Raw genomic sequence first — 27,013 nt, 5'->3', positions numbered from 1 at the left:
GGTGAACAGCAAAGCTAGGGTCCTTTGAGCTTCATAGTTTGGTCTATGGCAGGCAGGGGTAGGATAGGGATGGGATGAACAGTCAGCTGTAATGGAGGGGTTGGCGATTCAATGTCTCAGTTGGTCCAACTTCTATTATATGCATTCTGGGCTCAATGCAATTTTAGTCTGAGAAACATCAGAAGACACACATGGTTAGGGGGTCAGAGAGTAACCCAACTCACTCAGGCTCTGGTGTATTTTTCTGTGGGGACATCTCTGGCTACAGTCACCCTCTCTCTCACTCCCAGATCAGTCCGTGACAATGGGGTTCATTGGCTGAATGAGACTGCAATTACATATTGTAGGATGGGCATGATCACACAGTGTACACATATGTATATATATGTATGTGTGCACACATACATGCACGCATGCACACATACATATATAGATACATACCTGTTCATGGGAAGTAATAATTTTGCCATGGCTCACAGGGAATTTCCCAGTTGGGATGTCTATGGCTACAGTTACACTTCTCACTTTCTGAAATCTCCTCTTGCTATTTTCTTGAGGAGGACAGATGCCCTCCTGGAAAGGAGAAAGGGTTTCAAGCTCCTTGGAAGATGCTAATTCTCTGGTTCTCTTTTTAGTTCTTTCTAAACAGAGTTTTAGAGCCAGAGTGTGAGGCTACGAGAGATAGTGCATGCATGGGAGCATATGAAAGTGTACGAGAGCGTGTGTGTGTGTGTGTGTGTGTGTGTGTGTGTGTGTGTGTGTGTGTGTGTATGTATGATGGTAAGAGGGTATGAGAGTATCTGTGCTTGAGACTATGAGTGTGTTTGGGGGTGTTTGTTTCTTTAGCTATAAAAGTATCTGTGTTTGAGAACTGGAAAGGGTGGGAGTGTACTTGTGCATCAAAGGGATTTTCACTATCCTATGGAGGGAAAAGTACTGAAACTGGATCAGGGGAGATACTGGCACACAATCACACATTCACATATGGCAACTACAATACCTCAAGAGAAAAGTGTTTTGTCTTCTCAACAACGGTGAGGGATGAAAAACATTTGTGGAGTTGATGAAAGCCCTCTTCAGTGATGCTGTCAGCTTGGAACTTCTGGAGGAAAATATCCAATGGTATAGGTGTATCAGCGTTGAGAGCTACAAGCAACTCATCAATAGGGAGGCAAGCATCGACTGTGAAGAGCAGATAGACATCAACATGAGAAGGGATACTATAATTTTCTTTGTTAAGGTTAGGATGGCATGATAGCAGGGTGGGGAGAAATGTGGGTAGTTGGGGGTGGTGGTAAAAACAGGGAGAAATGGGATCATTGGGAGACATGGTATTAGGGTATTTGGACAGTTATGGGAAACATGGTAAATTGGGGGATTGGACCAGTTTGGGGGGGGCGATGTCATTGGAAGTTAGGAGATGGAGGTGTTGAAGGGACAATGTGGAGGTAGTGACTTTGGAGGGTGCACCCACCACCCCTGCCACATCCCGAGTCTTACCAAGCAGGTTGTTCTGGGTCAGAGCCAGAAGGATGGTTGAAAAGAGAATGAGCAACTTCATGTTGGAGTGAGAGGATCTGAAATTTCAAGGATTGAAAGTTCCCAAGTACTGCAGTCTGAGACTCTGTGGGTTCAAATCTCCAGAGGCTCATGGATTTATAATGCATTCTTTTGGACTCCATCCATGTCCCTCTCAGGAGCTCCTGTAGTCCCACCTTTAGGGGTGGGTGATACTCTGTCTGTGAAGGGAAGTTTATGATTGTGAGAACCAGGATTTGTGACATGCTGGTTATGTAACATTGGGGACAGGAAGCTTATGTAAATTTATTTGCCTGGAATGAATGAGTTGTGTGTTGATGGCAGCTTATTACAGAAGGGTGTGATAGGCATATAATGTGTTTTGTGACAGACTGGCTCTGTGAGTACTGTCAGGAAGTGATAGGATGACTTTCCTATGGGAAACTAGTGGAAAGAGAGGTCAAGGTCATGCCATAAGCCTCACTGAATCACTTGTGGAATGGGGATACTTATGTAATAACGTTTTCCCCATCCTCTCCATTTTCTTTTGTGTATGTCTTTCTTTTTAAAATGTAGTTCTTGTAAGTAACAGATTGTAGGGTTTTGTTTTCTTATTGAATCTGTCACTTTTTCTTGATTGTTTTATTGGATTGTTTAATTCATTCACATTTAAAATATTGAGTTAGGTTTATATTTTTCTTCATTTATCTCTAATATTGTTTTATAAAGTTATGATCTTCCCCCTCTTTTGCTGTAAACACAGTTCTATGTCTTGTCAGTTATTTTACCTTAATCTTTTTTAAGGTGACCCTATTCCCACTGGCTCTTTTCCCCTCACTCCAACCTCTTTCCCATCTGTTACCCCTTTCCTTTTGGAGTTTGGCTTATTAGTTCTTTTTCATTCTTACTTTTATCTGGTTATTTAATTCTTCTCTTTCATCTTCTTGGTTAGTCAAATAAGTTTCACCTTCCTCTACTCCCTTTCACCTCATCCATTTCATTAAGTTTTTTTTATTTTATTTTTTATGAGTGCCAATTACCAGAGAGAATTTCTCTTACTCACTCTTTATTATCTATTCTCTCTCTCTGCTCTGGATCTCTCTTCTCTGGTTCATGATTCCTATGCTTATCTAGTACCTCTCTATTTTCTTAATTCTGTAGAAACTGAGGTACAGAAAGAAGGGACTTGCCAAGTTCTCACAGGTGGTAAGCTACTGGGTAGCTGTATGGTACAGTGGATAAAGAATCAGGTTTGGATTCAAGAAAATCTGAATTCACAAAGTTTGAAAAAAGAATGTTAAAATTGTTTTTACATGTACTTGGGAAAAAATAAAATATTAAATTACCCACACACAGAAAAAAGAAAACCTGAGTTCAAATCCTTTCTTAGACACTTATTAGCTTTGTGATCCTGAATAATCATTTAATCTCTTTCACTCTCAGTTTCCTCATCTGTAAAATGAGGATAATAATGGCACCTACCTCATAGTACAGTTGTGATGAAAAATGAGATAATGTAGTGCTCTTCAGACATTAAAATGCTATATAAATGTTAGCTATCCTTATTATCTTCAGTGATCTTCTTTATCCTTTGCTTGGTCATGAACCCTTCACCTAGCCAGAGATCTAAAAGATAATTTCTTCCCGGATTTCCAAATTTGTTTATGATATCGTACTCCAGACCTGGCACTTGATCCATTGTGCCACCTAGCTGCTCTGTGGGTCAAAAGGTTTATAATAAATATTTGGTTGTTGAATCTTGGGCTGGAACAGGTAGTAAGAGAAATTAAACACAAGGATGGAAAGTTGTGGTTGTAAGGAATCTTCTTTTAGAATTTAAAAAAGGATTACCAAAGAGGGAGGCCTCTGAAAATAGTCTTGAGCTCACCACTTTTATACTGGAGTAGCAGAGTCCAAAGATAAACTGTCATATCTATGTATTGGGTTTTTACTTTTGTTTGTTACATGGAACAAATTTCAAGTGTGATTTCGCCTTTTTGGCTCCACAGGAGGGGAAACCACATAGAACCACCTAAAATATCTTCTTTCAAAAGCTTTGGGGTTTAGAAATGATCCACAAGTAACATTTATTCCATATGTAGTTAAAGATAGCTAAGATGATTACTGCGAAGTTTCTTCCTCAATTACATCAACTCTGCAAGGTCCATATAATGGAAAGTAAGCTAGGTGGCAATCCCTACCACGAGATTACCTCAAGATAGCTTTTGGTGTAAGGATGCCAACCTTATCATCATCAAACTTCAAATCTATTCATCTTATTTCTTTTCACCTATGATACATAAAGGTCTGAGGAACTAGACCTTCCCTGATGTATTGGCACTGAGCAAATACCATCAGGAAAACAGCAATGGCCCATATTTAACTTCTTTGTATGCACCATTGCTGCTGCCAGGTGTCTTTGACTGTTGATTTCCTTTTCTGTCTTCTAGATATTTGAATTTTGACTGAAAGGAGAACATTTTTTTGAAGTTCCGGTGTACATCATTCATATCTACCCAAAATAAGAAGAAATTTGACATTCTTAAGAACATTGGTATTCACAGATTCCTTCTCTTCATTTTTTTTTCTTCTGAGGCAATTGGGGTTAAGTGACTCGCCCAGGGTTACACAGATAGTATGTGTCAAGTGTCTGAGGCCAGATTCTAACTCAGGTCCCCCTGACTCCAGGGCTGGTGCTCTATCCACTGTGCCACCTAGCTGCCCCGATTCCTTCTCTTTGTAAAAAAAATCAACTCATCTGAATAGTAAGGTAAACTGGCAGCCAGCTAATCTTGGAAGATTATATGTACAAAGAATTTTTCTTTGGCAATGTTGGTGCTTGGTGATTTTTTTACTTGAAGAATCAATTTGAGTCCTGTAAAAAGATACTTGACTCCTTGATTTATAAGGCAACTAAGGTGAAGCAGGTTTTCCTTTCTATTTGGTCCTAGAGGTGATATGGAACCACTTGAATTTATTAAGTAGGGGAGTGACATGATCAGATCTATAATTTAAGAAGTTCACTCTGACAGCTAGGTGGATGATGGACTGGAGGGAGGAGAGGCTTGGGGCAGGCAGTTTAGGCAGCAGGCTGTTTCAATAGTCCAGATGTGAGGTGATGCAGACTATACTATGTGTCAGGGGAAAGAAAAAGGAGTGGGAGTTTAGGAGTTTGAGCCTTGGTACCTAAAAGAATGAAGATGCCCTGGTCAGTAATAAGGAAGTTAGAATTGGAGGGGGGAAAAGATAATGATTTCAGTTGTGGACATGTGGAGTTTAATTTGTCTATGGAATGTCTTGTTTGAGATGTCCAGTAGGAAGTTGGAGATGTGAGTCAGGAGATCAGCGGTGAGATTAGGGCTGCACAAGTAGATTTGAGGAATATCAGCATAGAAATTATAATTGAATTCATGGAAGCTGATAAGATCAGAAGATGATGATAGATTTCACTTTCCCTAGATGACTGCAAACATTACCAAGAGAAGTGCTTGTGTGCCTACAAAAGTAGTAGCTATTCACTGAATGCTTGAAAAATGCAAGCACTATTAAACCTTTGCAACTTTTCTGAAATGAATTTCTGTCTCTGGAAGAAGAGACAGAACATAAGTCATTTTTTGGTCGTGAATGTGGTCATTCACAAGGTCTGAAGAGAAATCCACCAGGAACCAGAAAGCTACCAGAACTGCTGAAATGTTGCAGAAGTATTGTGCACAGAGTCATTGACAGGCTGAATTCAGACCAAGGCAGAACCTTTGAAATGTGAGGGGTGAAATCTGAACTAACTGAGGAAACAAGGGTTCAAACTTCTGAGCATATCAATTTATTAGGCAATGCATGCCAACTGCATTACAAATTGGGACCAGGCCTCTTGAGTCTGTCACCAGACCCTGAATAAAGAGGGAGACAGATATTTATGCATTAAGACAAAACAATGAACAGGATACAAGATTAGGTAATCTGATTTCTAGTTGGGGGAAAGATCAGGGGCTTTCTGAGTTGGGAGGGGAAGAGCCAACTGGTGAAATTCCCTTAAATCAGATAAAAGAGGTATCCCATTACCCTTCCATCAGTGTCTGTATTCAATCAAAGGAACAAGGCCATAATAACTCATTGACTAGTAAGAGATGAGTTTTCAGATAAATCACATGGACTGCTTGAGATGTATAATGATGAGAAACCTCTTCATGTCTGTCTTCAGATCTGACTGGGTTTCTGGTTATCATAATCTAGGTTCTTACTTAAGAGTCTTTAAGGAAGATGTAGAGGTTGTCCAGCTTCCCAGCCACACAGAGGTAGGTTTAAATAATGCAATAAAGTTTTCTTACAATTTGTATAACAGAATAAAGATTCCTCACAAGACAAAAATTGAACTAGATTCTTAAAAGAATAGAAAGGCAACTCAGATAGATTCAGAATTGAGTCATAAGATGAAGTCAGTGTGGTTCACTCAGTTCTAACAATCTCCATACCCTCCATTGTCCACCACAAAATCTCCTATGTGAACTCTTTCTTTTTGTTTTTGTCAAAGGGTATGACATGGAAGAAAGAGAGACAGAGAGAAGAGGAAATGAGATGACGAGATGAGATGAGATGAGACTAGCCCCACTTTGTTGTTTTGGTTGTTTTGGTACTTGATTCAGAATTAAAACTAAAATGGCAAAGGTGATGAGTAAGTACATTGGAGGCAAAGTTCCTAAAGGTCTACACGATGTCTATAGGACTCTGTACATTTCTGTTTTTTAAGAAATAGTCATTTCAAATATTGGATAATGCATTGTTATAGGGAGTTGCTGGCTTCTGTGTAGATTTCACTGCCTATAAAAAGAAGCGATTACCAAAATCCAGATTGGCAGGGAGGGAGGGGAGAGGTAGTAGTATTGCTTACATGTAAATCAACATAATCCTGTTTTTAATTTGTGGAATAAAACAAACATTTCCATATCATAGCATAATAATAAAAAAGATGACTACACATGAAACTGCAAATGTTGTGCACAATTTTCTATCCCTTTTAAAGATATGGTAAAATTAGCAGGTAAATTTTCTTTTTTTCTTCCCTCCTTCACCAAGATGGCTCCCATTAGCAACTAGTAGGTTCCGTATTTCCCTGTGTATAAGACGCTCCCATGTATAAGACTCACCTTAATTTTGGGGCCTGAAATTTGAAAAAAGATGTATTACATGAAGTTATTGAACTAAAGTTTTATTCATCTGCTCATAGCTTTCAGGCACCTTTTCGGCAAGTCTGGTGCGTGTACGCATGCTTAGTCCATTCTGTTTCATTAATCTGAAGCACCAATTGTGTCCTCCTTTGAAATCAGTAACTTCTTTTTCAACAGCAATTCTTCTTGCCTAATGCTGAACCATCTTTGTGGACACAAGGATTCCAATTGCCCTTTGCTCTTCAATCCATATCTTCAATTAGCTCTCTAAATCAGGCCATTTGGCTGACTTGCCTCTTATGGCCTTCTTCTGCGATGGCGTTTTCAGTAGGGTTTCTTCTTCCCATAGCCAGTCTTGGATTGTTTTCTCAGTTGGAGAAGGATCAAACTTACATTCAGCAGCATGATTTCCATTCACTTTTGCAAACTAGATCACGTTTAACCTGAATTCAGCATTGTATGAAAATCTTTTCTGAGCCATTTCTGGGCAGAACGTGGGAAAACATAACCTAATACACCAGTAACAAATGCAAAACGATAAACGCAAAGACAAGTGTGAAAAAGCGGGAAATGCAAGTAAAAAAGTCTACAACCACTGTATAAGACACACCCAGTTTTTAGACCCCAAATTTTTCGAAAAGGGGTGCATCTTATACATGGGGAAATACAATATATATACTCATATGTATATATACATATATGCGTAAAATTATTCTACATATACTTCTATTAATTAGTTCTTTCTCTGGATATAGATAGCATCTTTATTCATATGTCCTTTATTGTTAATTTGGGTATTTATACTATACCAAATGATTTATTTGCTCAAAGTCATTCTTATAATATTGTTGCTGTTATTATATACAATGCTCTCTTGGTTCTGTTCGTTCTGCTCTTCATTATGTCCTGCAAGTCTTTCCATGTTTTTCTAAGATCATTGTGCTCATCATTTCTTATAGCACAGGAGTATTCCATCATAATCATATACCACAGCTTGCTCAGCCATTCCCCAATTGGTGGGGTATCCCTGCAATGTCCTGTTCTTTGCCACCACAAAGAGAGCTGCTATAAATATTTTAGATCATGTAGATTCTTTTCTTTTTTCCCTAATAATCTTTGGAAATAGACCTAGTAGTGGTACTGTTGGGTCAAAGGTTATAGGAAGTTTAATAACTCTTTGGGATATAATAAGAATGATATATAAGAGCATGATAATATGATCCCTTTAAAACATTTTATATTTTCTACTTGAGTATCTGTTATTTATTTATAATTGTCAGAATCATAATGGGCCTTTCTTTTCCCTTCCTTGTCTTCCAACATAGATGTGTATGAAAGCTTGTTATGATCTCCTCAGGAGTTCAATGAAATGGGTTCTAGTCCTTGTGAGATGGACGTGCTTTGCCTGTACCCTGTCTTAAGATCAGTAAATATAAAAATATACATGTTAAAGGGGGTAAAATAGTGAGACAGAATTAGCATTGAGCAAAAACATTTGCTAAGATGGCATGGTAAGAACAATAGACACAAAATATCCCCACCCCCCTGTTTCCACAATCTAGCTAGCAGCTTCTGTGGGGGTGTAAGATCCACCCACAGCCAGCACCCAGAAAGCTGCCAACAGCACAGGTTCTTTTGATCTGCTTAAGTAAGGAAAGCAAGGTGAAGGGGTTGACAAGCTTACTTTAATTTAGCATACAAATATCATTCACTTAGTTCAGGTGAAAAAGCCAGCACCCTGAACTTCAGAGCAAATTACAAACAAATTACAAACATCAACAGACAGACCAAATACAGATTCATAGTTACCAACATCTAGGTTCAGCCTGGGAGCTTAGAACAAGGGCTGGCCCAGAGTCACTCATGCCACCACTGCTGCGGAGAAGAGCTCCAAGGAAGAGGAAGCCAACCCCTGGTTTTATATCTTTTTCAGCATCACAGGTGAGTCACACATGCGACTCACCCACGTAACCTAGAATCTTCACAAAGAGGAGACTTAAACCCATGTGGTCTAAGAGCCTCTGCTCTCCCAGACATGTAAACTAGGCCCTCCCTGGAGTTAGCCCCACCTTGGGCCTCACCTTAGTTGCCAATCCACACCCACTAAGGTTTTACACCTAATAGGGGTTTGGGCCTGGGGCTTAGCACCTAGTAAGGCTCAATGAAATACACTAAATTACTCAAAGGGAACAAAAGCCAAACTATTCAAGGGCACTTGGTTGAACTAAGTGCTAAGGAGCCCATTTTGCTTACCAACACACCCCCATTAGCTGTTATTATGCCAGTATACATGGCAATGTTAGGAACATACTTAAAATATAATGGTAGGGTACACATAGTTCAAGAAGTTCACAATTCTGAAACTGCAGGACCTCAAATTCCTTTCTTTCATTTAGAGCCTATTCAATCAGCTATATTCTTGGTTGCCAGAGATCGGCTCTCTCTTGAGGCCAAAGCCATCTTCCTTTTTGCTGCCAGGAGTCATTCTTATTGAAGCAGCTTCTAAGGTCAGGTGATTGTCTATTTGGAGAATTTGTCTCTTCTGCCTCAACTGTGTCTCCAGTCTCCCTCATTATAATTCTCTGTCTGCTGGATAGGGAGTCTCCTTTTGGGCTAGATGCCATGACTGATCCTCTCAGGGACAAGGTTCTTAATCCACTGCTGGATTCAGATTAACTCTTCAAAAACCATCTACTTAATATTTGAGGGATCATGATTTGTATCAGTGAAGGGAGCCCCAGTGCTGACAAAATCATGGCTCCTTGAAGCATAGTCAATGTTTGTGTCTCTATACGAGAGTGTTTGTTAGTATCTGTGTAGTTATATGTCTGTACCTTCTACCATCTCTGAATAGAAGGATGTCCTTCACCCAGGACAGGATTCTATTTGGAGTTTGAAGGAAGAAAAGACCTGGGCTGTGGTGTGGCTTCCTTTGCTCTGCAAGAATCAGTTGGGAGACACACCTTTATAGCAGTAAACCCTAAACAGTCCAGTCCAGCAAAGTTACTTATAGAGTTCCCAGAAGGAACCAAAAAGCCTCTTCCCTCCTCTTCCATTCCTACTTTACCTTTAATTAGTATCATCTTTCCCACTCTTCTAACACTCCTGCTGCCTTTCTCTCACTTTTTCTCACCTAATGACCTATGCTCAAGTCACTACAAAGTTTTAAGTACCTAGCACATGCAGTGTAGTATAGCAGGTAGATGCCCCAGCTACAAAACTATCTATTATAATAGGAAATAAGCTCGAAGCAGGAGTTTATAAACTGAAATAGACCAGGGATGGGATGGTCAGTAGGGTCAAAAGGTTTAGAGAGACCAAAGAAAGTGAGAACTGACAAAGGGTCACTGGACTAACGATTAATTACTCAGTTCAGAGAGCACTTTTCAGAGAGTAGTAGTCAGAAGCCTGACTCTAAAAGGCTTGAGAAGTGAGTGGGTGGTTAGGGAATGAAAGCAGTGAGGGTAGACAGTTCTTTCCTGGGGCTTAGCAATTAAAAGGATGGCTGGAAACTAGATACATACAGCAACAGCTTGGGATGATGGTAGGGTCCAGTGAGGGATTTTTGGTTTGCTTGCTTTTTTAAATGGTGGAAGAAAACATGGACATGTCAATCAGGTGCAAGAAAGGAGATAGTACATCTGGGCAAAATGAAATGAAGAGAGGGAGGTGATGAACCAGGCAACAATTCCTCCATACTTTACTATCAATCAACATGTAGAATATTTGGTTTACTTCAGCTGGAAACAGTTTTTGGAAGGGCATTCAATGTTCCCTCACAAAGGAATGCTACCAGGAAGATGAAAGGGCTAGAAAACAGATTAAAAGAGAAAAGCTGAAGGATCTGGGGATATTTACCTGCAAGGAAGTTTAGCAGGGGCATAATAACCATCCTCAAATATTTGAACAATTGATTTGTGAGAAAGATGTTAGACTTGTTTTTCTTGGCCCTAAAGGGCAGACTGGTGCAGTTAAGTGATGCAATGGATAAGCAGTAGATATAGAGTCAAGAAGATCTGACTTGGGTGTGACACTGGGCAAGTCATTTAACAGTGTTTGCCTCAGTTTCCTCATGTGTAAAATGCACCTATAAAATTAGCTGGAGAAGAAAATGGCAAAGCACTCCAGTATCTTTACCAAGAGAACCTCAAAAGGAGTCACACAGAGTCAGAAACAACTGAAATGACTGAACGAAACCCAAAATTGGGAGACTTGAATCAATAGGTAGAAGTTGGAAGGACACAAATTTCATCTCAATGTAATGAAAATCTTCTGAAAATTTGAACTGTGCAAGAGTGGAACGAGTTGTCTCAGCAAGTAGTGAGTAACATTTCTGAAGATCTTCTAACTAGAATTTAAGTAGCCCTCTAAGCATTACAAAGTGTTATATAAATATTATCTCATTTTATCCTCACAAGCACCCTGTCAGGGAAGTGCTCTTTTTATTCCCATTCTACAGATCTCAGGTTTTCTTGAATCTGGGTCAAGCAATAGCCACCATCCACCATGTTGCCAAGGTGAACTCAAAAAAGGATTGCTCTATGTAATTGCTGAGATCCCTTCTACTTCAAGATTATGTGATTCTAGACCAGGCGTTCTTAACATGGGAATTTCAGGAGATCCGCAACTTTGAATGGGGAAAAAGTCATGTTGGTTTCCACTAACCTCTAACCAACATTTAGCATTTCCTTCAATTAGGAGTTTTCTTTAATTATTCTGAGCAAGGGCTCCATAGTGTTTCCCAGACTGCCAAAGTAATCCATGATATAAAAAAAAGTTAAGAACCTTTGTTCTAGACAGTGACTGACAGGTGGGCAGCAGGCGCCGAGATCAGGGAGAAAAAGAAGTTATTCTAGAGGAGGTTGTGCGATCTCTCCCTCTTCTAAGAGTATTCTTCACTGTTTGGTTCAGTAATAGTTACGTAACACTCGTAGTTATATAACACACAGTTATACAACACGCAGAGTTGGATAACACTTAGCTACACAACACTCTTGGTTGTATAACACGTAGTTATACAACACGGTTAATTGTATAACAGTTATATAACCCTGGGAAAAGGAAGAGACTGGTCCAGGGTTCCCTTGTTACAGGCAGCCTATCATGCGTTGTCCCCGCCCCTTCTTTCTCCTCATCTTCACAGGGAGGAGCCAAGCCCCAATATAACGTCGATCTGGGCTGTTTTTTTTCTGAAGAGTCTCATAGGAAATAGCTTCATTGTCAAAAGAAAAACCATGGCATATGGGAACCAAAGACACGGAGTCAGTATGCTAACTGTGACAGCATTAGGACTCATCTGCTTAGCTCTACTCCCCACCACAGGTAAGTCTGTCCATCTTTCCCTTCAATAGGCAAGATCACTCACTCTCAGCCTCAACTAGACCCCACCACTACACAGTGTAGTTTAGGAGAAAAGGTCATGAATCTGGACTCAGAAGGCCTGATTGTTGGCTCCACCAATAACTAGGTATGAAGCCTTGAACACCATTTTACCTCTCTGACTCCCAGTTTCTTCATTTCTGAAAGGACCCTTGAAGAATAGAACAGTGGAATGGTCAGGGAGCCGGCCTTGGTGTCAGAGAGACCTGGGTTTAAGTCCTATAGCATATACGTGGGTTTTGTGACCATGGTTATTCAGTGGCCCTCAGGCAATTTTCTCAAACTCTAAATTAACTTGTTAGTCTGAATTGGTGTAAGAATACTAGGAGTCCCATTCCCTGAAGAAACCACTGGCCCTGGACCCTGAAATCCCTGTTCTGCTGACCTCATAAAGCTGTTGTGAAAATCAAATAAGATATTGGATAGCAAGGACTTTGTAAAAATTGACAAGTATGAGCTATGACTATTTTTGCTGCTTTCTTCTTTGGGATGCAGAATTAATTCCCAAGAATGATTACTTTGAGGTAGGAAGTGCAGAGGGAGAAACATAACGCACAGTGTTCAGGTCCAGCTATGTAGCCAGTTCAGACCCAGGGGGCAAAACAGTAACAGGGTGTGGTGGGTGGCATCCAGCCCCGTGCTTCCCAGCGGTCTGGACAGATGGTCTGGCCCAGGGAAAGCACTGTAATAAGAAGGACAGCTGAATTCTCCTCTCTCTGGTATTTCAGAATTTCTGGTGTCTAACCACTCCCTTCCCCTGTGGTCCTGTGACCTACCTCACCTGAAACCTTCCCGCCCCCCCACCCCATATGTAATCTCTGCTCATTATCCTGTGCTTCTCTCATGGCTTAGAATGAAGACATTATCATCTCTGTTCCAGATTCCAAGCCTCTCTGCCCAGCACTATTAAATGTTATGAAGCTGTTTTTAACTGACAGTAAAGAGAAGTACATGAATGAAGTGGAGAATTACACCTCAGATGGTGCAGTAATAGCTGTATCAGAGAAACTCAAAAACTGTGTGGACTCCACCATGAAGCCTCAATATCAAAATGCAACTTACAAATTTGTGGTAAGGTACCTCTCCCCACTGGCTCCTGACCTGTGCCTACTCCCTACCTCAGTCTCTCTTCCCCTCCCACACTCTGACTGTTCTTCTTCCTCATCAACCTCACCCCTGCCCATTTCTCAGCACTGACATCTCCCCTCTTTCAGCACCTCCACAAGAATGGTTCAGAGTTCCTGCCCTCTCCTCCCCTCCTTATTCTTCCCTACAGCCTCCTCAATGGGCACTCACTCCCTTAAGTCTATTTACACATATAAGTCCAGGGCTGTTTTTTCCACTGAAAACAGAGAATTTATAATCAAATAGCATTTCTTTTTTTTTTTAACCAACCCAGCTCCCTCTGTCAGTCAATGAGCAACAATTAAGCACCTACTTTGTGCCATGCATTTTGCTAAGTGCTAGAATAGAAAGGCAAAAGGCAGTTCCTGTCCTTGAGGAGCTCACAATTTACTTGGTGAGATAAAAAATAAACAAATACAGAAAAAACAAGGTATATACAAGACAAAAAGGAAATAGTTAACAGAAGGAAGGCATTGGAATTAACACTGACGGTCAAGCTTTCCTGATGGAGAGGTGATTTTAGCTGTTACTTGAAGAAAGTCAGGGAAGCCAGTAGATGGAGAAGAGGAGGGTGAACATTCCAGGCATGGGGGCAGCCAGAGAGAATGCCCAGAGCCAAGAGATGGAGTGTTTTGTTTGGGAATGCAAGGAGGCCAGTGTTACTGGATGGAAGAGTATTCGGTAGGTGTAAGAAAACTTGGAAGGTAGAAGGGAGCTGGGTTTTGGAGGGCTTTGAACACCAAACAAAGGATTTTGCTGGAGGTGATAGGGAGCCACTAGAGTTGATTGAATCAGAGAATGACCTGCTCAGGACTGCAATTCAGGAAGATCACTTTGACAGGTGAGGGGAAGATGGACTGGAGTGAGGAGAGGTTTGTGGCACACAGACTAGCCAGGAGAGAGTAAGGAGTTGAAGATGCCACCTCCATTGTGAGCCTGGGGGACTGGGACGATGTTGGTGCCCTTGAGAATATTAGGGAAGTTTGTTAGGGTTGATGGTTAGGGGGAAAGATAATGAATTAAGTTTTGGATATGCTGAGGTTATGTTATATCCTGGATATGCAGCTTGAGATGTCTGAAAGGCAGGTGGAGATATGAGACTGGAGGTCAACAGAGAGGTAGGAGCTAGAGAAGTAAATTTGAGAATTATCAGCAGAGAGATGCTAATTAAATTCATGAGAGCTGATGAGATCACTAAGTGAAGTAGTGTAGAGGCAGAAGAGTAGAGGGCCTGGTAGAGAAACCTGTGGGACACTCATAGTTTGCAGACTTGACCTGTATGAAGATTCGGCAGTTGTGACTGTGAGGGAGTGGCTAGATACGTAGTATAAGACTTGGGAGAGAGGCAGAAATATTCTTACATCAATGAGAAGAGGGTGATTGACTATGTCAAAGGTTGCAGAGTGGTTAAGAAGAATGAGGATTGAGAAAAGACTCTGAGGAAAGGTCTCCAAGTCCTGGCTGAGCTATGATCAAGGGTCAGACATCCTGAGCTAGCCTCAGCTTCAGTCTTGTACGTACAGGTGTTGCACTGTGCCTGCAGTCAGGAAGATCTGATTTCAAATCCAGCCTCTTCCTAACTATGGTACTCTGGGGAAGGTCACTGAACTTCTGTTTGCCTCAGTTTCCTCATCTTAAAATGAGGATAAAAAGAGCACCTACCTCCCAAAGTTGTTTTGAAGTTAAAATGAGATATTTGTGAAGTATTTTTCAAACCTTACAGCACTGTATGAATGCTAGATATAGATGTAATCATATGTACTTCCCCTCCTGCAGGAATACCTCTCCCAAGATGTATGTCAGACAATTCCATGAGCCAGGTTGATGGACCACCATGCAAGACCTCTGTGTCCTTCACACCATGCTTGCTGACCATCATCCAGATTTATTGACCTTCTTCCACTGATCGCAGCCTGGATTCCTGACCAGCCCATCATGATTCTACTACTTTGTCCTCTACAGGCCCCTCAGCATCCATCCCAATCCTGTCATCCCCAGGGACCAGGGTCTTATGATACACTAAATTCTATGCAATTCAATACTGAGTGTCTGTGTTTTCTTCCAAAGGGTGGGGGGAACAGTAACTGAAAATCATTCCCGAGGGGTGAGGAGAACTCCCTACTGTGGAAAATATTATACTATTTTATAATATTTCTAATTTCAGCCAGACCCAGAGCCTGATTTAATGAGTAACTGGATGGAGATCCAGGACCTGGGCTTCTTTGTTCTCTCTAAAAGTTTGCTCAGGCAATACCCTTACCTCTGTCAACAAGGCCAGATCATTAAGGACATTACCCTAACCCCAAGAGAGATTACCTTGCTTAATATTCTACAGGTATATACTATGTTATGGAGTGTAATGAGACACAGAGATGCTGGGCTGTAGTTTCAACTGACTTTTGTCAACATCCTTTACAACTCTATTCCATTAAGGAAAATCCTCTTCTTGTATCACGGTTAAACATACATGGGGGTCATAAAAAATGAGGTTATACAGGCTTGCTAGCTCTGCTAAAATAACGTACATAAGTTTTCTCATTGCTTTGTTCAGGCAGCCAGAGTTTATGCTCTGACTCCTTGTACGTACAAGTAAGCTAGCTTCGCTATGCTTTAAGGGAAAATAATAAACAACATGGATTTTTCTATCACCTAGCTCTGTTGTTTCCTTCAACCAAATTTTCAGGTTTAACACTACCCACCTCAGAGAGGCTCTGTCATTGCCCTTGGAACTCTTTCACAGAAGACCTCCAAGGAGCCCAGCTCCCTAATTATGTATGGTCCTCATTGGAGTCCAGAGGCAAAAGTCCAAGAGTTAAAGTCTATGGTTTAATCAAGTACTGGCTGACATTCAAAGAGACAAAGTTTCCACCCAGAGGACCCTTGTCCAGAAACTGATCTATGGGTGGAAAGATTGCTCCTCTCTCAACACCCCTTCTTCTCTTTCAGAAAGCAGAACCGATATGTGTCCAAATTCACATATTTGTTTCCGGGATTATATATTAAGAATCTGTTATGTGCAATACCCTAAACCAAGCTCTGAAGTCACAAAGCCCCAAAACCTCCACACACAAAAAACAACCCTCCTATTATCCTTAAAAGGCTTAGTATCTAACAATGGGTTTCCTAGCCTTAGAGACCTGGGAAAGACCTTAGCTTAACAAGGCCAAGGTCACCCACTGTATCCTGCACTATCTTCAATTGTCCTGATCTATATCTTGTCACTGGACCCAGACAGCTTGGAAGGAGAGAGTGAGGCTGTTGACTTTGCACAGCCCTCCCTCACTTCAATGCAATTACTTGGAAGTCATTGCAGTCTCACAGGAGACTGAACTGACTTCTGAAGTGACAAGTTCCAATTGGATAACATAGATTGATCCCTCCCTCCCTCCTTTCTTCTCTGCCTCCTTGCCTCATTCTCTCCCTCTGTCCACATAGGGAATTGTAACCCTTACCTGCCGGCGCTCTGCCGAAAGGAATGTAAATTTTGATTACTGAAACCTCACAAGACATTTAGGCATTTACCAGCTATATTTCTTTTTTAAGGACTCTGCCTTAAACCCAAATCACTCTGGCTCCCATCAATTAGCCAACAATAGGTCCCAGCCCAAGCATCACTTGGCCATTATTTGGGCCCCGATGGTTCAGTGTGAGTTTAAGTATCAATTGTTTCTGTTTTGGCCGGAAATTCTGAGGGTTTTCCCTTCTCAGATGGATGTTTTTTGAGTAGGTTAAAGAGGCAGTTCTTTGCTTAGTTTCTTACCGAGCCTTAATCACTCAATGGGCATTGCCTCAGTCAAACTGGCACCTGGGAAAGACCTTAACTTAAGTTAACCAAAGTCTCCCACTGCATTTGAGGCCATCTCTAGTTGTTCTGATCTATGTCTTGCTACTGGACCCAGATGCCTCCAGAGAAAAAAGGTTGGAGATTTTGCACAGTTCTCCAATCTCTTAATTCTAAATCCACTTGCATGTCATGGCACCACCTTCCTGATGTCATGGTCCTCTTGGAGAACAGAGGACAAACAAAAGCAACAACAATCCTTTACATCCCAGTGATTCTGAACTCCTGAAGATCATTACCCAAATCCCTCACTCCATTCCACACTCCCTACTACCTTGTTCCTCACTCCCATTCTTTCAAACCCTCCCACCACAAAGTTTTGTCATGACTCTACCTAGCGTTTCTACTGTGCCTCTGGAATGCCTTGTCCAAAGGCAACGAAATTCCTTCATCTTAAAGCTATTCCTCTCAGTACTTCTATCTATTATTTCTTACTGAAATGATGTTATATATGTGAAGTCATGTAAAATATATTTCTATATTAGTCACTTTGCAAAAAAAAACAAGTCAAGAAAAATTTTAAAAGTGTAAAAAGTATGCTTCAATGTGCACTAAGCATTCATCCATTTTCTGTCTAGAAATGCAAAGCATTTTTTATCACGAGTCCTTTGGAATTGGCTTGGATCATTGTCTTGATTGGAGTAGCTAAGTCATTCACACTTGATCATCATACAATAGTGCCATTATTGTGTACAGTGTTTTTCTGGTTCTGTTTGTGTGGATTGGATAATTGTGAAGACTTCACAGGGTATGTCTAATGGAGAGGTTTTGGGATTTGGCCTTGTAATTTTGGGAAGGTATGCCCTTCCCTCTCTCTCTCAGATGTTAGAAGATAATGAACTTCCTGTGAGCTATTTGTTCTCTGCTCTGGGAAGGGTCTCTTCTTCCCCCATCCCATTTCTCCTCCTAGACTTTCAGACGCCACCCTGGCAGTTGAGTTCTCATAGGGAAAAACCTGGACGAACCGGATCAATCTTGGTCCTCTGTGTAGTTTTCGAGCCTAGACTGTAACCCCCCCTCTCAGCCAATGGTGAGAAGGGATAGAGGTGGGTGGGAATCTTTTTCATTAAGACTATAAATTAAGGCAGGTTCTCTTTTACCTCGTCTCCTCCCTTATGGAGGTGTGCCCACGTCTTGCAAGGTTTGTAGAATAAATTTACTTTGTTTCTCTTAAAGATGTCTCTCCTATTATTTAAAGATTCTGTCCCGTACAGATTTGGACGTCCCACCGAGATTTGCCCTCTCCATGTGGGCAGGCACCTGGCTCAGGGCTTAGCCAGCATGCGCACCAGAGATTTCTCTGACTATCTGAGCACCTGAGGGCAGGCCTGGTCTCACTGGGAAGTCACAAACTCAGGAGGAGAGGGACTCAGAGAAGCAAAGTAAAAAGAGGGAAATTTGAGTGCACTATGAGCTGAGTGGAAATCGGCCGGCCGTGAAATTTTCAGTCGAGAACTGTCATACGCCATGTGACCGAGGGTAAGTCCTCAGTATGTCCTCTGTCTTTGCGACCCAAGAGTGTCGACTGACAGATTTAAGGACTCTGAGAAGACACTCGGGGACTGAGCTAAGATCTCGAGGTCTTAGGAAAAACCAAGCCACCTGGCCTTGGAGTGCCAGGGGATTGGAATTTGTGAGGAAAAACCAAGCCACCTGCCCTTGGAGTGCCAGGGGATTGGAATTTGTGGGGTTTCTATCTGTGGGGTTTCTAACCCGGAGGCAAGGGTGACCTGCCTCGTGTAAATTGGGGTCAAAAGCAGCGCTTGGACAGCCCTAATGTGCTGTACCAAAGTAGAAAGGAATGGCCATAGAAAGAGCTCTTAATTTGACTCAGGTGGGGAAAATGGGTTCCCCTGGTAATGTTGGAAGTGGGTCTGAATTCGAATTCGAAATTGTTCATGTGAAATGTCTGTCTGACTAATGTTTTGTCTGTGTTTTTCTGTTCTATGTTCAGGTAAAAATGTTTAACTCTAGGAGACTGAAATGGGCTCCTTTAGTATGCTAAGGAATCAGAGCTGAAGCTGCCAGCTGGGAGGGCTGGGGGCTCTGAATTAAGGGTTAGTTAGATTCTAAAGGCAAAATCTGTGTATTTTGTATTGGGTTAGCCTATCTAACATCAGGCAAGTGTTTAAACTGTAGAGCAGAAGTAAAGGGGTCTGTGTGAAAAATTGGATGACCTCTTTAAAGAGGTTCAGTGGTCTGCTTAGGATGTGATTAATTGTTGGTCATTCATTTTAACCTTTAAGTTTTAAGGTGAAAAAGAAAGCAGCTGGGAAAAGGAAAAGCTGGGTGAGTATGTAATTTATCATTTCCTTGAAATGTTTGCAAGATTAGGAAAGAAAGATTGAAATTGGAGATACAGAGGGTAAAAAAAAAAGAAAAAAAGTTAAGGTAAAAGTTGGGAAAGGAAAGGAGTTTAGGTGGGGGGTTGTTGCTCTTAGCTGCCATGTGCTCCTGGCCCCACCCTTCCTCCACCCTCAACATTGAAAGACTGTGGGGAGCTGAAGCTAAAAGAAACTTGTAACTTGATTGGGAAATAGGGAGTGATGAAAGGTTTTATTGAATCTCTGGATATTTACTATAAGAAAGATTTTGATTTGTAAGCTTTGCCCACGTAAGGTATTACTGAATTTTGTTTTCACAGAGATTATATAAAATCATGGTTTGAAGCCATCTGCTAATGGCTAGGAACAGGAAAATTAGCATGTCTAAAAGGCTGGCTCCTTTGTTCTCAAAGGGATGCCAGGCCCAAAGTAATTTACCTGTGGCTGAGATCTTCAACTCACCTTTGTCAATTCTCCTCAGCAAGTGAAAGGGATTTTCGCCGTCTCTTGTGGAGGCAGACAAAGAGAGGGGAAACAGAAAATATTTTAGCTTGGTAGAAGGAATGAGTGAGGGAGTTGCAAGACCCATGTGCTTTTTTTTTTGGAAGAGAACTGCCTGCACCCCTCCCGCCCCCCAAATCCTTTTAGGCATTTTGTTGATTGCCAGTATGCATAAGATGAAGCTTAGAGAAAGCAGGGTACCAAATTCAAACCTGGATGGTTCATGAAAGCAGATAATGATATGAAATAAAGTTTTTCTTTTTTAAGTTCATTCATGGCCAGGCAAATACTCCTACTGCTTGGGTCAGAGGTAGTGGGTATTAAAGAATATACAGTTAAATAAGTAAAGTGTATTTAAGATATTAATGTATTAATATATGTTATACATATATTTATATATTAATGTATTAATATAGGAATACCAGAAGTAATAGGATCAATAATTCCTATGTGATAATCTGGAAACGCAATTGATGTCATCTGAAATTTATTGTTTCTGTATTTCTAAAATTCAATTTTAATCTGAGTTTGATACATGTGAATTGGGTGCTTTTAAAGGATGTGATGAAAATTTGGTAATTTTAAACTGTCATATTTGGTTTAGAAATGTATTTACCTAGACTGAAATGAGTAGTTCAAATTTTTCATACATAATAATGTTTAGGGCATTACATTTCTATAGTATAACTTTTGTTAAGAGTTGTATTAGTTTAAGAAGTTGGACTATTGCTGTTGTTATACCAGAAGCGAGTGAGACACACCACAGAGTATAAGTTTTAAGTGGAGAATTTATTAGCCGGTGGCCACTGGGGAACTGCACCACAGATCAATGGCCATGTTTGAAGTGACAGGGTAGTTTATATAGGGAATTTACATGCCAGGTCACAGGGTGGTCTGAGGGTACAGGAACAAAGGCCCTGACAGATCACAGATTCTGACAGGTTATCGTTAAGTGGGATAACCTTATCTATTGACATTCCTTGGAGGAGTCACGGAACCCAGGGATGTTTGCTAGACTCCAAAAGGTCTGAGTCCACTCTTTAGTATGCAAAACTGGGGTTTGTAGTTAGGGGCTGGGGGCAGGGTTTTTTTCCTAGCAATAGCTGGCTACTTAAGTATCACATCTCCCACTTCTTTTATGGAACATTTCAAATATTCGAAAAGGAATGACTTGATCCAGAGCACCTGAGGTTTGGGCCACTAAGACAGGGACAGAATTAACATGAGAACGAATAAGGTTGGAGATATGAGAAGGTAATCAGGAACCTATAGTTACAGACAGGATCAATAAAATGAGGGGGCCAGCCAAAGTGCTAGCAGGGTGGTGAGCCAGGGGGACATTGGCCCCCTGAAAATCACTCAATATCAGCTTAGGCTAGTGCCAGGTGAAAAGCTTGCAGTAAAAATTCCCTAAATGTATCCTGTAAAGCAGGGGTTTGAGAAGTAACTGAAGGCATGCATATAGTAACAATAGAGGGCAAGGCTCAGGTAGAAATTCAGAGGCTTCTTCAATTAGAGTGGCTATATCAGCCAGGGAGTCTAATTGTCTTTAAAACAGGCAACTAGCTTAGGCAACCAAGGACTGCATTAGGACTCCCAAAGCCTGTGCTCTCCCTTCATCAACATACCAAGTGAAAAGTTTGTAAAGACAAGAGTGTTGACAGGGGTCAGTTAAAGTATATACCTGTGAAATATTAAGCAATGTGCTCCTCTCAGGATTAGGGTCTCATCCCTCAATGGCTAACAGGGGAAAAATATCCTTAAGTAAGCCTGATCTGGCCTTGTCAACAGAGGTAGGGGTATTTCCTGAGCAAAGTTTAGGGGATGGGCAGAAATTGTAAACTAATTGTAAACAAGCAGAGGGAGCATAATAACTAAAAATACTAAAAATACAGGAAGAAAAACAGTCTTGGGAACGCAAGGACTCAGAAAGGGAGCTGTCCTTCGTGCAGGTACTGGTCCAGAGTCTTGGGAGGGGCTGCCTGTGTCTGATGCTGTCCCCTTCAGGCTCTTTGAAATTGCAGGGCATGGTCTCCTATAGGCTCAGATGTCCACTCCTCAGATGTGACAGAAGGAGCAAGGAGTCGATATCCACTACCAGGGGCTCCCAGAACACACGCGACTTGATGATTGAGAGAAGGAAAAAAAACACAACATAGGTCCCAGCCACGCAGGGCCAAGCCCAAACAAATACAATAAGTGGTTCAGTGTCCCAGCCACACAGGGCCGAGTTCAAACAATTACAATAAAGTTCTTCCCTCAATTCACAAAACTGCACAATTACATTGAGTCAGGTACAGACTAAACTACTTAGATAATTCATAATAGAGGGGGATATTTGTATGTCACATGTTTTACATTTACAAATTAGATAACCAAGAAAACTTAAACATGAACCACACAAAGTAATGCAATCATTATTAACAATGTTGACTAACATTAAATTCCTAGTAGTACAGTACATATAACATCATAAGCCTTTTAGCCATGCCATGTCTTTTGATGGCATTTACAAATAATCCACAAACCATTCCTAACAAAACTAAAAATGTTTCTGATTTAATTCCAGCAATTAATAACACATTTTGTATGCAAGGTAACTTTAAATTACAGTCACAATGTCCATTCAAAGCAGTATTTTTAATTCCCAGATGCCTGATTGCAGTTATCTGGTCCTTGATAGTAAAAGAGAGTTCTGCTTCTGTAGTTCAGATCTAGAAATTCTCAGACAATTCTAACTTAATATAACTTACAGATACTTTACAAAAGAGATATATTTTCACTTGTACCACTATCCTATACAATTTTCTTGTGCTAGCATCCAAATTTAAGATCTTATTACCAAAACGTACTTATCAGCTCGAATTTCCAGAATTGATAAATTTTGGAGCCTATCATACACATCTATATTTAATTCTTAGGGGAAATCAATCTGATCCTATTGCCTTTTTCAAAATTCACTATCCCTTCCTTTTATTAGACATTGATCACATTACATCTTTGCCTTATTTGCTTTGCCTAATCATTTCCCCTTTTTGGAGGATGTTATCCCTATATTATTTCAATGTTTTATCTGGCCATGAACATAGGTTAAAACTGTAAGCTATTCATACCTGTATCCTATTATAATAACTCAGAGATATTTCAATATTCAGCTATTACCTAACAGATTTAGCATAGTGCTTACAAAACTTCTTATTAATATAAATTTGCTATGAAAGAAACGAGGGACAATGTCATATATCTTAACAGAAGGAAAGAACTTCCTTAGCTCTGTTTGATTCCAGGCACGAGTCATATCTGATAGCCAATCGTATAGTCACCAGGTGCTGAAAGCAGGGCTTAAGAGTAATCAGGTGGAGACTTTCCTTTTCAGAAAGGAAATAGCAGAATTGGGAAGTAGAGTAAGGAAGATCCTACCTAGGCTGTGTCCAAGGTCGTCTTCAAGACTTTTTCCCAGCCACAGACCTTTCAAGTTCTCAGCTTGCAATGCCTGCCATACTACTACTGGCTTCACGTGACCTAAACCTGTAATCAGAGCTTAAAACAATATTAAATTATAGTCCCATAAAATCTCAAATAGCAAATAAATATCCTTCATATAAGACTGTCCAAATGTCATTGAGCAAATAATTATCAGATCAAGCTACATAACATTTCCATCTTCCAAATACTTCCTCACACTCTTTCCCAACTTGCTTAAACCATCTGAAACCATCATTCTGAGGACAGGGGAGGCTTAGCTAACTCCCGTTTGTCCCCAAACTTTCTTATCTGCCTTTCGTATCCCCTCAAGCTTTTATTTACCTTTCCAAATCTTTCAAACCTATTACTCAGTCTCCCTTTACATTTCAACCATAAGACAAAACAACTCATAAGTTAATACTTCTACTGACATAACTGTGTATACTGGAATCCCATTCCAGCTTTCTTAAACAAAAGAGGTTAATGACTGACCTCACAAGTTGATGGATTGTCCCTGTTAATTCCTTCTGGAGGAAAAAGGAACACTTCAGGAATTAAGTCTTATACACAGGCGCACTTGCTCGCTCGCGCCTGCCCGCTTGCCCGCCCGCTCGCTTGCTCGCGCTTTCTTGCTCGCTAGCTCTCCCTCCTCCCTCACGTACCGCGGGGGCTCCGGCCACAAGCGAGGCGGCTGAGCAGGAGGCGACTGTGACGACGGCGGCGGTGGCGGTGGCGGTGGCAGCAGCGGTGGCGGGAAGATGTCAGGCGAAGACGAGCAGCAGGAACAGACGATCGCCAAGGACCTGGTGGTGACCAAGTACAAGACGGGGGGGGCGACATCGCCAACCGAGTCCTGAGGGTGGTGGTAGAGGCATCAACCTCAGGTGCATCGGTGCTGGGTCTGTGTGAGAAGGGTGATGCCATGATCATGGAGGAGACAGGAAAGATCTTCAAGAAGGAAAAGGATATGAAGAAAGGTATTGCCTTCCCTACAAGCATCTCGGTAAATAACTGTGTCTGTCACTTCTCCCCCTTGAAGAGCGACCAGGACTACATCCTCAAGGAGGGTGACTTAGTAAAAATTGACCTAGGAGTCCATGTGGATGGCTTCATTGCAAATGTGGCCCACAGTTTCGTGGTTGATGCATCTAAGGGCACCCCGGTGACTGGGAGAAAAGCAGATGTGATTAAGGCAGCTCACCTGTGTGCAGAGGCAGCCCTGCGCCTGGTCAAGCCTGGAAACCAGAACACACAAGTTACGGATGCCTGGAACAAAGTTGCCCATTCATTTAACTGCACACCAATAGAAGGTATGTTGTCCCACCAATTGAAGCAACATGTCATTGATGGAGAAAAAACCATCATTCAAAACCCCACAGACCAGCAGAAGAAGGACCAAGAAAAGGCTGAGTTTGAAGTCCATGAAGTCTATGCTGTGGATGTTCTTGTGAGCTCAGGAGAGGGCAAGGCCAAGGATGCAGGACAGAGAACTACCATCTATAAGCGGGATCCTTCAAAACAGTACGGTCTAAAAATGAAAACTTCCCGTGCCTTTTTTAGCGAGGTGGAGAGGCGATTCGATGCCATGCCATTCACTCTCAGGGCATTTGAGGATGAAAAGAAAGCCCGGATGGGTGTGGTGGAATGTGCTAAACATGAGCTTCTCCAGCCATTCAATGTTCTGTATGAGAAGGAAGGTGAGTTTGTTGCGCAGTTCAAATTCACAGTACTCCTCATGCCCAATGGTCCCATGCGGATAACTAGTGGTCCCTTTGAGCCTGAGCTGTACAAGTCTGAGCTAGAGGTCCAGGATGCAGAGCTAAAGGCACTCCTTCAGAGTTCAGCCAGTCGGAAGACCCAGAAAAAGAAAAAAAAGAAGGCCTCCAAGACTGCAGAGAATGCCACCACTGGGGAAACGGCGGAAGAGAATGAAGCTGAGGACTGAGATGGTTTCCATCTCTCTAGCCTAGCACTCCTCCCTATTTCCCCTCCTACTACACCCTGGGCTCCACAAAGAGCGGTTCATCTTTTCCATCCAGGACCGCTGGCAGAGCAGGAACCTCTCCCCTCATCCCAGTCCCTATAACCAACCCTCCTTCCAATGACTACCAGCTCTGACTGACTCTGGCCTTGGGAGGCCATCGCAGACTACTTTAAACAGGAAAAAGAAATTGAATAATAAAATCAGGAGTCAAAAAAAAAAAGTCTTATACACATTGTTAAGCTCTAACTCTTGCTTAAAATCACAAAAACATTTTCCAAAATACTTCTAGAATTGTTTACCTAAACTGAAGATGTCTCTGATTTAGTCGCAGTAATTAATTACACTATTTGTGTCAATACCTAATTGCTCTTATATCACTTTATAACATCTAAGAACTCTATTTCATATAAATACAGTATAACTTTAAAATCCCAGTCTTAGTCTATGGGATAATGATTCAACCTTACATTTGTTAACAATATTGTCTCATAAAACTTCTCTTCGCTTTTTCCCAAATTATTCTCATTAACTCTTTAGAAACCATATTATCTTTCATTTGGCTATACAAGAATACCAATATAACCAGTTATTTGATGAAAACAACAAGATTTCACATATACAAAACAATTTCTTTCACAACGGTAACAGATTCTGGCAGATAACTTCCTTTTTGTCACTACCTGCTTATTTCTGATTAAAGAGATCTGCCATCTCATCTCCACCTGAGGGTGCGTTCCTTCCCATCAGATGGCGAGCATCACTAATAAAAACTGTATCCTTAAGACCCACATCCTCCTCGAAACCCAATCTTATCCTAAAAACATCACCTTTGCTGACTTTAAAAAAGCCAGGTTTGAGACCCCTACTGTTCTTTCTTTCAGTAAAAACTCAAATCCCAGTAATCGTTGCCCCTCCCCCTTCCTTCCCTTCTGACAGGTGGGCAAAGTTAGAACTCTTTCTTCTTATTTAAACTAGGGCTGGGATGAGTAAGGAATGCAGACTGCCTCCTTACTCAAAAATGTAGAATAAGACATTGAATGGGCCTTTCCTGGGGTACATAAAACACATGCTTTAACCACCCTCCCAAGACTTCTATAGATACGCATTAATTCCCCAAGTATAAGGTTCTCACCCAGAACTTGGAAACCTCACAGTAGTTTGAACTGCAACCAAATAGCCTACAGGTGGAAATTCAGCAGGCCCTCTGAAAACCATACAAAAAGATTTTACAGAGCACTCCAAAGTATTTTCCCTTCTTAAAGCAAAACAACCTTCAAACATTTGGATTCATTCACATTCCCAAAGTGCCATCACCAATTAGTTCGTAAACCTCCAGATTCACACACATAAATACATCCTTAGATGATACAGGCCTGAAAATCATACCCCTATACCTTCAAAGTATTATAACAACTGAATTCCCTGCCATCACAGAATTTCTAGATATCACAAAATTCTCTAGTCAAAAAGATGTTGTAATGGGTACCCAATTAAATTAGCTTTTATTACAATAACAAAGTTTACCAGGACCTTTAAAAAACTTGTTCATAGGAATTCCTCTTAAATGGGACAGATGAGAGATGATAGGTGAAGACTTAGCAGAAAAGAAGAAACACATAAAAACTATGTATTTCTTCCCTTCCCAAATCAATCTGCAAAGGCCAAGGGACTATAGATAAGGTATGTGAGGGCCAAATTGCTATCAGTCTCCTTC

At 41.2% G+C, this 27,013-nt stretch overlaps 1 protein-coding gene across 1 annotated transcript; it reads left to right on the top strand.

Moving 5' to 3' along the window:
• The first annotated feature begins 24,073 nt into the window (after nucleotides 1–24,073).
• LOC118843473 (proliferation-associated protein 2G4-like) lies at nucleotides 24,074–25,434 on the top strand. Its single transcript, XM_036751124.1, is given in 2 exon segments — nucleotides 24,074–24,142; nucleotides 24,145–25,434. Coding segments are annotated over 2 exon segments (1,185 nt in total). The 3' UTR covers nucleotides 25,261–25,434.
• Nucleotides 25,435–27,013: the final 1,579 nt, after the last annotated feature.

The sequence above is a fragment of the Trichosurus vulpecula genome, chromosome 3 (assembly GCF_011100635.1).
Source record: "Trichosurus vulpecula isolate mTriVul1 chromosome 3, mTriVul1.pri, whole genome shotgun sequence".
NCBI lineage: Eukaryota > Metazoa > Chordata > Mammalia > Diprotodontia > Phalangeridae > Trichosurus > Trichosurus vulpecula.
The sequence above is the reverse complement of the archived record's forward strand: the minus strand, read 5'-3'. Positions and strand labels throughout refer to the sequence as shown.